The sequence below is a fragment of the Populus euphratica genome, unplaced genomic scaffold, assembly GCF_000495115.2.
Source record: "Populus euphratica unplaced genomic scaffold, PopEup_1.0 scaffold119.1, whole genome shotgun sequence".
Classification (NCBI taxonomy): Eukaryota; Viridiplantae; Streptophyta; class Magnoliopsida; order Malpighiales; family Salicaceae; genus Populus; species Populus euphratica.
Window position 1 is genome coordinate 257,077 of NW_011500011.1, and position 11,711 is coordinate 268,787.

The 11,711-nt window shown below is 35.2% G+C and overlaps 2 protein-coding genes across 6 annotated transcripts in view; both read right to left on the reverse strand.

Annotated features, from left to right (window-relative positions):
- Positions 1 to 11,711, reverse strand: part of LOC105141455 (calcium permeable stress-gated cation channel 1-like) — a 40,842-nt gene that overhangs the window by 20,903 nt on the left and 8,228 nt on the right. The window lies entirely within an intron of this gene.
- LOC105141454 (calcium permeable stress-gated cation channel 1-like) lies at positions 161 to 5,344 on the reverse strand. 4 transcript variants are annotated; one of them, XM_011048679.1, is made up of 12 exons: positions 5,215 to 5,344; positions 4,268 to 4,602; positions 4,008 to 4,166; positions 3,754 to 3,889; positions 3,394 to 3,495; positions 3,107 to 3,226; positions 2,905 to 2,985; positions 2,352 to 2,692; positions 2,025 to 2,270; positions 1,616 to 1,940; positions 1,314 to 1,547; positions 161 to 610 (listed from the first exon to the last, which is right to left on the reverse strand). In XM_011048679.1, the coding sequence occupies exons 2-12, from the start codon at positions 4,579 to 4,581 to the stop codon at positions 341 to 343; spliced, it is 2,328 nt and encodes a 775-aa protein (XP_011046981.1). In that variant the 5' UTR covers positions 4,582 to 4,602; positions 5,215 to 5,344; the 3' UTR covers positions 161 to 340. The 4 variants fall into 4 exon arrangements, with proteins under 4 accessions (XP_011046981.1, XP_011046980.1, XP_011046979.1 ...); XM_011048678.1 differs by having other exon boundaries at positions 4,268 to 4,606; XM_011048677.1 differs by having other exon boundaries at positions 4,896 to 5,343.

Below are 11,711 nucleotides of genomic sequence, written 5' to 3' on the forward strand. Positions count from 1 at the left end.
ATCAAATATACATCAAATTTTAAATTATTAATGATGTTTTTTTATAAATAGAAAGGTGTTATCTTTAATGTGAGATTTATTACTGAAAAAACTAAAAAAAATAATTATTAAAATTATAGAAAAAAAATAAGAGACTTGAAATTAACCCAAATGATAAATAAAAATAAACTCACGTGATTTTATATATATATATATATATCTACATTTGTGTTTGAAGATTGAAGTGCCATTCATTGCCACAAAATCCAAAGCTTGTTGATTTCCTGTGAGGATTTTTCAGCTAGCCCTTCTTCCTTTGCCCACTGTAGAACTAGTACGAGATGTAATCGGCATGCAAGTGTCACACTCGATGCTCTACGGTTTGAACTTCCTCGGATAAAGCAGGTGAAGCTGCTCGGCTTACTGCTGGCGAATTTCTTTGAGATTGGCGTCTTGTAGGCACTAACACATTCTCAGCATCAGCTTCCTGGTTTTCACTCAGATACTGTTCATAATCATCATCGTTGCCGTTTCCTTTGAAAACTGGATGCACATATGCTTTCTCGAGGTAGGATTTGAAATTGAAGTTTGGAGAACTTGCTCGTTCCAGGCTATCTTTCATCATTGCTTCCTGAAAACCAGAATTCAAAAGTTTAAAGGAAGAATTGTTCATTTTTTTTACTGGATAGAGCAGTGATAGTAGTCAGATTAGAACTTGTAAGATGATAGAAGAAATGTATAGTTTAGAAGCCCAAGCCTTCAGTGAATTATGAAATTTTGTATTGTTATTTTTTTGGAATAAAAAAATAAAGATAATTGAGACAAAAGAGACATGTCTCCCTTCTCTTTTTGTTCTGAAATTATAGGTAGAATGTACAAAAAGTGTTTTGCTAGAGATACAAAGAAATATATATAAAATAAATCTTTTTCTAATATAGTATTAGAATGAATGAGTTTTTATGTTTTTAACTAAATATATAATTTTAATTCTGTATATATTTATTTCATATCCAAGAGCACTAAGGAAACATAACTTAAAAAAAGATTTTATAAGGCTCTTTAATAACAACGAATTAGACAAGCATCAACGACAGCAAAGCTTTAACCTCGAACTAGCTGGGGTAAGCTATATATGTGGATTTTTTGTGCCATACCAAGTGACCATTGACAAGCATCATGGCAGAAAAACTAAATTCTTGACAGTATCAACTGTCAAGAATTTAGTCAAGAACATAGAAGTTAGGTAACTCTATCTTGACATACCATATAAAACACTTTCAGATTGATATAAGAAATGATGAGAATCGTGCAGGTAAATCGGAGCAGTCACACACCTGTAATGGATATTTGACAAACGCAGATTTATAGCGGCCGTTGCAGAAGACATGGAACCATATAGTGAGGACAGGAAGAGCAATGAGAAATGGTGTTGAGCTGGAAGCTTGCTTTGTGCTCAACAGTCCCATCATAAGCAGCTGTGCGATTACTAACGCAGTAATAACACGCCCATGGACAGCAGGCCAGAATGCGGCGCCACTTTCATACTCTTGGTTGTAAACATTTATGATCTGCAGAGAATATGAACATAAACAGTCTGCAGATTGAACGTGGTATAACCAAAAGGATCGAATCTTACCTGATGACGGTACACCACATAAGCGAAGCCGAAGAACATAACTATGAATGGAAGGAGAATAGGTGTGACTGGTGCGTATACAAGCCCCAGCAGAAAGTATAGCTGTATACGGGGTTCGCCGGTGTTGAAGCCAAGACTGCCTGCATCCATTGCTTCTTTCCTATCTTTTTCAGTCTTCACCAAAAAGAAATTCTTCAAGTGGTAAATTATCAATGGTTTCAACATTAGAACTTCTCCAGCTATTCCAGCCCATCCATCAACCATTATATAGGTTATGAAGAAAGTTGCTTTCATTGGAATAGCTACACCAATTGTTTTAGGAATTCTGCACAGAGGAAACGTGCAAGAAACACAAAAAAATGAAGCTCTTCACTGAAATTGCATGAATAAAACTGTGAGAAAAACGTACTCGCTGGCAGACTGCTTGATAAAAGAATCTAGCTGTTCGAATGCAGCCCCGGTGAGTATGCTTCCGAGGAACACATTGATAATGATGAAAATGTAATATCTCATTGCTGATTTCCTTTCCAAAGATGATAGAGATGTCAAGCCTTCAAATTTAGACATCATCATCAATAGCGTCGGCAGTAAGATAAGAAAGAGCTTTAGCGCAATCCCGGGTAGAAATCCTTGGACAACTGATTTGATAAATTCTCTGTATGAAACAACAATCGGTAATGTCTAGGAGGGAAGCTTGCAACTAAGTGATGAGGCATTGTAATGAAAGAAAACTCACACTTCAATAACAGACTTCAAAAAGGGAAGGCTTTTCTCAATTCCCTCAATACTTGCTAGAGATTGAACAAATGCAATAGGGATCATGAAAAAGAAGGCAAGAAAAAAGAACGAAACTCCAATTATCAGCCTTCTAACTGAGAGCGACACATATGGAATGGCTAGGTTTGGCCAATATACATCGCGCGGCTCGGGAGCCCACTCTGTTAACCACAAAGTTGGATTTCTTGATTGTTGAGTTTGTGCACAAACTGCTGCTCCCCATCGAGTCTTGAACGAAACGAATGCGGCAGGCATGATACAATTCGGATCATTTAAAACCTTTTCCCTTTCTTCTGCTATCTGGATAATAGCAGAGCCATCCATGACACCAAATTAGAGTGGTGATGCAATAAGTAAAGGGAAATAAGAAGCTCATAAGCAACTCGTAAACTTCTTATGCTCGCTTTTTTGCAGTAGGTAGCCGGATTTATATGCTCAGAAAAACAACTAAACAGCTTGAACTTTCTGAATCACTAGGTAATTTAGATAAGAAATTGAAGACAGGAACTTACTTCTTTTGACAGTTTCTCAATCTCCGATATGTAATAATCAATTGCATCTACTTTTGCTCCCCAGAGACCAAGAAAGCCAGTCTGAAACAGCAGGGTAAAAATTGAGCTCAAAACCAAAATCAGGTTTCAGAAAAGGCAATTGTCGGTGCCTCGGTGGATTTAAACATGAAGCAGGTATATCAGATTGCATTTTGAGAAGTACCTTCGTCTGAGGCCTCTGTGATCGATTTCTAGAATACTTGAAGCGGTAGTAGTCAAGCCAGTTCTGCATACCTTCGTTCTTCTTCACCAAGCTTGCTAGATTGTTAGCATTGCACACCACCTGCATTAGAATTTTTGTTTTCTAAAACTATTAACAAGGTGAAAATTTTCAACCAATCAACTTCATGGTAGTTCGTAGTTCTCTCTCTCTCTCTCTCTCTCTCTCTCTATATATATATATATATATATATATATATAATCAAATTCAAGCTTTGAGCGGGAATATACCTGTTGAGTGAGATAATGATCCGGATGATTCACCAGAAAAAAGTGCTCCACAAGCTCACTAACAGATTCATCTGGATCTGGAGGTACATTCCTAACTAGGACCTGTGAAGACCAAATCAATCATACGAGCTTCAATGGATAAGCTAGAATTTGTACTAGAACATTAAGCAAGATGAGACAAACAATCCCTGCCCGATTGTTTTTTCGTTTTCGGGGCAAGAATCCCTCCCCAACTTGAAAATATTTCACAAACGGCATTTATTTACTTGAATGGAGACAGTGGAACAAACTCAAGATTTAGGGGGGGAAAAGGGGGTTAAAAAAGCAAATAAATTAATAAGGGAAACATTCCCATCTTACTGTGAATTGATCTGGACGACGTCTTTCCGAGGAAAGAAATTGCAACCTCATTGATGCAACTTTCTCGTACTCCTTCAGAAGTACATAGCAAGTCCAAAAAGTAAAGGCATAAGCCATCACTATATGAGCCCAGAATCTGCAATGCAGGACTTAGCATGACTTTTGCTATGTGGTGTACTTGCAGAAGCAAAAGAAGAGAATTCTATGAACGAGTCAAATGACAGTTACATTGGCAATGAAAGATGGCTTCATACCTTTGTGATTTAAGTGGAACATTTGAAATCGAAAGCTTGTCGATGTCACTAGCAGTCACATTGGCCGCCATCTTCTCTGCCTCTAAAGCATCATTAGTGTAATTAACTGGTACCAGGACAACCCAAGCAAGGATAGTTATAGGGACAAAAATCTTAAGTCTGCATAAGTACAGCACATACTCTTCTGTCAACAAGGAAGCATAGAAACAGAAAGATTAAAAAATGGAAAACATTAGCATAGACCAGAACAACACCATTACCCCATCAAGTAAATGCGCAAGTAAACCGCAGAATCCAATCCTGCGTGATCAATAAGTTCAGGCTCTGGCATTTTCAGTGCTTGAGGCATCCAATTTAAGAACTGAATGTATGACCTACAGTCTAAATTCACAAACCTACTAACCAATGCCCTTGACCGCGAGGGACTGTTTCTTAGGCCCTTGAGATACCATTTCGGAAAGTAAACCCTATCATTGAAAGGTTGCAGCCTCAAAATTGCAAATAGAAATAGGAAGATTAACGCACTTAGTAGATTTATAGCTGCTGAAACCCCTATATCTTCGAGCGTTGCCATTTATACCTTCAACAAAGAAACCTAAGAAAACAAAAAAATTGGAAACACGTTACCATTTCAATGAAAACGCAACAGAAACCTCAAACATTCTTCTACATCCAAGTTCACCAATTTTTTCAAGAACAAGTCCCGGAAAGATCTTCTTTTTTTGTGTTTTTATACTTGCGAAACAAACATTCAAGTTTAAGCCAATCCTAATAAAAAATCTAATCTCCAAATTCAACAACTTTTTCCATCTGGGGGTCAAAATTTAACAAACATTTCACATTTTAGAACCCAAAAACATACATACAACACAAGAAAAGAAACCATACTTTTCTTATTGAGACCACTTGTGGCAGATGGATATTGATAGAACCTACAAAGAGAGATTCCGGTGAAGAATCAATCTTTGTGAGGTCAACAGGAAGCCAAATATGGAAAATTCAATGAAGCTGAAGGTGCTGACAAGATATTGACAGAGAAGGGATTAAAGGGAAGAGAAGGAGAGAGCAGGCCGGACGATAAAGAGAGAAGATGATGAATATCAGATTTCAACATTTGGCAAGAAATGCTTAATACAATGAGGAATTCCTCTCAAAATCCTGGCATTGCTAATTGTGGCAGAAAGAGAAAATAACTAACTCGCTCTACCTATGGCCAACACGTGGCTTTACAATTCGTGCAACGGTCACAGATAACGGTAATTCAAAATTTTAAAGTCTCTTCTTCTTTCCTTAGCCATTTCATTCTTCTCTACCTCTCCATTTCTGCGCTTTGTTACAGGGGTCCAAAAATGGAAAGTGGGTTGGTATGTGGAAGTTTCAGTTTGTCCTTTTGACTTCTAGTGAAAGAATTGGAGATGAGTAGAGATAAATTCATGAACTATGGTTGAGATTTCTTATCAGTCTTCAATTGCAAAAGGTTGATGATTTCCCATCTAAGTAACACTTAGCTAACAATCAAGTTTCTTAGCTACTCTTCAGAAAGAAAGTTTTTCCTTGTTGCATTTTGTCACAAGGTTGTGTTGGATTGCATTTAAGTGCTAAAATCAAGCTAATTTCTTAGTTTCCAGGATTATAAATTCTTTGAAACTAAGTTCGAACTAGAAAGGGGACGTGAATGCTAACTGAGATAGAAAGGTATACTGGCCATAAATTTGTCATTTAACATTCTAAATTCTTACTCTTTAAGGTTCGCTTGACACATCAATTTGATGCAGGAGAACACACGTATCTATGGAATGATGAAACACATTTGTAAATGACCTATAAAACTGGTAGATCATGATTTATCAGGAATTATCACAATTATCACATTGGGTTATTGGGTTAGGGATATACTAGGCCTGCCTAACCCTCGTAAGCGCAACTCCCTTACTAGGCTTAACTTTTATGGACATAGCACCCTAACCAGACCCAATCCTTCTAAACCTGGTGCCTATCAGACCCAACCTTTTATAAGCCCTCCGCCTTGTAAGGCCCAATTTTTGATGATCCTGTGACATGATTTTTGTTTTTTTGGGCTTAGTCCTCTACCAAACTTAATCTAGTGTATTGTTTGAACTTGGACTTAATTATAACTTAGACCTAACACTTATCCTTTGAGATATTTTAGTGATCTCAGGCTATGCGCCTAGGATTTCTTACCCAACTCCTCATGTTGCACCCATCTTCCAAAGCCATTTTATCTTTGATTGTACTCCACCTGTATTGTTAAGTGCACAAAAGTTTTTGATAGCCTACCACGTCTCTGTCTTTTAGTTTAATAAATTCAGTGGAATATAATTGTGCGGTTATGGTATATTGAATAAACATAATATAAAATTAATTTATAAAGGTAGATAACTTTCTAATATTTTTATTCTAATAAAAGAATAAGTTTCATAAACTATAAATAAACTTTAAATCACTAAGGTAAGAGTTTATCATTTTTATTATTTATTGTATATATATTTTTAAAGTATTTTTTTTTAAAATATCATTGCACGTTTTTTCTTTTTAATAATGCTTAAGCATTTGAAAGTCTCATAACCTTCTATAGGAGACCTTTTACAGGTATTTAGCTTTCCACATCAAGCTACATATTTTTTTAATTATTCTAGATTTGAAGAGTTGAGTAGATATCTAGGACTAAATGATTAATCAATCATCAAACACATAAACCTTATTTCTAAGCTATTTAGATTTTTTAAGACATCATCAATTAGTTTTATTTTGTGAAAAACTGATAAAAAAACCATCAGTTTCTTTCTAAAACTTGTTTTTTACATTTATAGGTCATCCATGGCGCATTACCAAAACATTCATGGGCCAAGACACATGATAAATTTACATATTACCACTATCACATGCACTTTTATCCAACTATGTCTTCAACAACTCATCAATCAAATGCAAGTCTTTACTAAAGTTGTGTTGATAACCTGGAAGAAAAATCAAACCTTATCACCTTAACAAGTTTTGGCAAACGTTGTAACTCACTTGACCCCAGCACCATTACCGCAGCCACTCCCAACTCTAGTAGGCAATTGCACTACTTAGAGGAGTCTAAACAAAGTAACCTTCAAGCAAGTATTTTGGCTCCACACTCATTAAGTCTCTCAAGAGGTCTCAAGCCATTATGATACCTATGCATATAACCAGTACTCTAGATGAGCTCCCTATAGATACTACATAATGGTCATCAAGTAATGATCCTGCCATTACACACCAAACTCCAAATAGATCATTTTAGGATACACAATCCTTGATAGAAAATCTTCAATGTAATTTTGGATTGGCACAACTCTTTAGTATGGCTCATGGGCTTCATGCTATTTCCAGAGATAGCTATAAGCCTCTCATTCTCTAGTGTAGTCTTGGACTAACATAATTTTTTTGTGGAGTTCTCTAGTCTTATGTTATCTCCAGGGATGACTAAAGATCTCCCATTATCAAATACAGTCTCAAACCAACACAACTCTCTAACAGAGCTTTCAAACTTCACACTATTTTTACTAACTACTACAAGCCTTCCACTCTTCGATGTGATCTTGAACTGGCACGACTCTCCAATGAAGCTTTCAAGCCTCAAGCCGTCTCTAGGGACAATTATAGGCCTCTCATTTTCTAATGTAGTCTTGGAGTGACATAACTCTCTAGTAGGGCTCACAGAACTCACAAAAACTTCAGAGATTAATATTGGATATCTTGTCTCTTCAATGTAATCCTAGATTGTCATGACTCTCTAATAAGGCTCTTGGGCTTTATAAAATCTCTAAGGATTGATCTTGGATCTTTTTCCTTTCTAGCATAATCTTGAACTGGCACAACTATCTAGTAGAGCTCTCAAGCCTCATATAATCTTCAAAGATAATCTTTGGATCTCCCACTCTCAGGTATGACCTTTCTCTAATGAAGAGCTTCAGAACCCCATGCCATTACTATGACGACCATAGGTCCTCCACTCTCTAATGCGATAACTTTCTAATAAAAGGCTCTCATACCTCACGTCATCGCTACATAGTTCAATAGGCCTCCTACATTTCACTGGCCACTTTTTAGTGAAGAGTTCCTACATCGTATGTCATCAGTAAGGAGATAATATACCTATTACACTTAAATGCAACCATTTTCTAATGGATGGTTACCACGCCTCATGTATCGCTATAAAGGCCATCAGACCTCCCACATGTGACCATTCTCTAATATGAGGTTTAATGCCTAACGAATCACTATAGCCTATCATTCTCTAATAAGATCTCAAATCAAAATAGGGCATTTGAACCTCATACTATCATAAGGAATGACCCAATATGAGTTTTTCTTTACTTTTTAGTAATTTTTCTAAGCATAGATGTGGAACCCTCACCTTTTTAAAAACTTTTCCAAGTATAGGTTCCCTTCAGTCTCTTGGAATTTTTTTTTTTTAACTATAGGCTCCTTGTTTATAAGTTTATCTTCTCTATCTTTTATAAAAAAATTTTAAGTATAGGTCTTGTCATGGGTTCCTCTTAGCCTTTTAGAAATTTTTTAAGTATAGGCTCCTTCTCCATTAGTTTTTCCCCTCTACATCTTAAATTTTTTTTAAAGTATAATCTCCTTCTTCATGGGTATGTTCTCTTCAATCCTTAGAAATTTTTCTAAGTATCGATGTCTCTATAGGTTTATTTCTCTTATCTTTTAGAAACTTTTATAGATATGGATATAGCAATGAGTTTCCCTCGTCTTTTTAGAAATTCTTTTAAGTATGAGCAGGGAACTCATAACAGTTTAGAAATTTTTTAAATATAGGCTCCTCTACCATGGATCTGTTCTTTCTTCCCCTTAGAAATTTTATAAGGATATACATCATTATGAGTTCATTCTCTTTTTCCTCTTAAATTTTTTTAAGTATAGGCATAGCCATAAGTTTCCTTTAGTCGTTTAAATTTTTTTTTAAGTATAGGCATGAAACTCATAACCTCTTAAAAAAAATTTAAGTATAGGCTTTTTCTTCATAGGTCTGTTTTATCCATCTTTTATAAGTTTTTCTAAGTATGGACATCATCATGGGTTTCCTTTAGCCTCTTAGAAATTTTTCTAAGTATTAGCATGAAACTCATAGCCTTTTAGAAATTTTCTAAGTTTAGGTTTCTTCTTTATGGGTTTATCTCCTTTGTTTCTTAAAAATATATTTAAGTATATGCATCATTAAAAGTTCATTTCCTTTCACCCCTTAAATTTTTTTCTAAGTATAGGCTACTCCTCCACAGGTTCATCCCCTTCATCTTTTAAATTTTTTTATAAGTATGAGCATCACCATGTTTGTTCCTCTCAACCTCTTAATAATCTTTATAAGTATAACCGTGAAACATATAACATCTTAAAAGTTTTCTAAGTTTAGGTTCCTCCTTCATGGGTTCATCCCCTCCACTTCTAAGAAAATTTTATAAGCATGAACCTTGTTAAAAGTTCACTCCTTTCCACCCTTTAGAAATTTTTCTAAGTATAGGCTTTTCCTCTATTGGTTTGTCCCTTCCACCTCTTATAATTTTTTCTAAGTATGAGCATCATTATAAGTTTGATCCCCTCGGCCTCTTAGAAATTTTTAAAGTATAGGATCCTTCTTCATTGCTCCATCTCACTTGCTTTTTTATAAAAAAATTTAAGTATGAGCGTCGTTATAGGTTCTCTTCTATCCATCTTTTAAAATTTTTTCTAACTATGGGCATCACTATAAGTTTGTTCCCCTCTATCTATTTGAAATTTTTCTAAGTATAGATGTCGCCACAAGTTCCCCTCGACCTCTTATATATTTCAAAAATATAAGTATGGAACCCATAGTTTCTAAAGAAAAAAAATGAGTATAGGCTCCTCTTTAATAGGATTGTCATCTTCACATTTTAGCTGAGTATAGGTTTCATCATGGGTTCACTCCCCTCTAACCCTTAAAAATTCTTTTAAGTGTAAACTCCTTTTTCATAGGTCCGTTTCCTTTTTTAAAAAATTATTTTTTCCAGATATGAACATTATTATAAGTTCACTCTCCTCGACCTTTTAGAAAAAAAATTTAAGTATGAGTTCCTCTATTGATCTCCTCTGTGCATTTAAAATTTCTTTTAAACATGGTGCATGCTGTTATATATAAGTTCTCTAGTACATTACCCTGATGTTTTCACACCTCTTCTCATATGAGAAAAAAGATCACCATCTTGTCTAAGATATTGGGTAATTAGATCTTTACGTATTTTATATCGCAAAGATTTGAGAGCTACTAATAAAACTAGATATTTCAGTAATATCACATTGGCTTTAGCACCCCAACATACCCAACCATCATAAGACTAACACCCTATCATTCCAAATATTATAAGCCTGGTACCCTATGAAGCCAAACCTTTATAGACCTCAAGCTCAAACACTATAAGACCTCCCACCCTACCAAGTCCAACCCTTCTAGGGTTGACACCTTAACTAGGCCCACTTATTATAGACATACCAACCTACTAGTGTCAATCTTCTTGGACTTGGCACCCTTCCTAAACCTAACCCTTTATAGGCCTTGTGGCCTACTAGGTTCAACCTTCCTTGGACTTAGCACTTTACCAGACTAATGCATTGTTTGGGTTTGGACTTATGGCTTAGGCCTAATATTTAACCTTTGAAATTTTTTACTAAGCTCTAGCTTCGCGTCTAACTCTCCTCGTCTAGCGCTTGTCTCCCCAAGTCATCTTTGCTTGGATCCTACTCCACCTATATTATCAGGTATATAAAAGTCTCTCATGACCTACCACGTCTCCATCTTTTAGCTTAATAAATTCATTAGAAGATAAGTGTGTAGATGTGGTATATTGGGTAAATTGAGTGAAATACAACTCACAATACAAAATTAATTTGTAAGGGTGGAATGACTTTATAACCCCTCAACTCTAGCAAAAGAATAAGGTTCAAGGGTTATAAACACCACCCGAACCATCTAGATAAAGAGTTTATAATCTTTATTATTGATTACATATATATTTTCAGAATATTTCTCTTTAAAATATAATTGCATTGTCTCTCTTTTTAAATATACTTACTTAAATATCTAAGAGTCTCACGATCTATCATAGAGACCTTTCATAGGTACTTAGATTTTCACATCGAGCTATACCTATTTTGACAATTTTGGCTAAAGAAAGTAAAGTAGATTATTGGAACCAATTGATTAATTAATTATCCAACATATAAATATTATTTTTAAACTATTGAATTTTTTAAAACATCATAAAAAATAATAAATAATAGGTAGAAACCCTAGGAAAACCCTCCATGCTAAAGTCCCTATAAATATTATTCTTAAACTATTGAATTTTTTGAAACATCATCAAAAACAGTAAATAATATATAGAAACCTTGAGAAAACCCTCCACACTAAAGTTCGATGGTGACTTTGAGTTGAAGTAAGAGACAATTTGATCTTTTTATAGTTATTGTCCATTTGAGAAGTGAGATACGTCTTAGGTGAAAAAATGACTTGCCCCCGTATGTTTGAAAAATTGAGGAAGTAGAAAGTAGCAAGTAGATTGTCATTGTGTAGGGAGCCCGTATGCTTATGAAGGAGTGTTATGATACATGTAGTAAGGTGACACTTGTACCTAAAGATGTTCACGGTCTGATTCGATATAGTTTTAAGCCAAAAAATTCAAT

Bases quoted from the DNA above. Each gene is read 5' to 3' on its own strand.
- LOC105141454 (XM_011048679.1), bottom strand. From the start codon at position 4,581: ATGGCAACGCTCGAAGATATAGGGGTTTCAGCAGCTATAAATCTACTA. The intron at 3,890-4,007 runs GTATGAAGCCAT...CCTGCATTGCAG, and splicing joins GTTCCACTTAAATCACAAAG to ATTCTGGGCTCATATAGTGA. The intron at 1,941-2,024 runs GTACGTTTTTCT...TCCTCTGTGCAG, and splicing joins ATCAAGCAGTCTGCCAGCGA to AATTCCTAAAACAATTGGTG.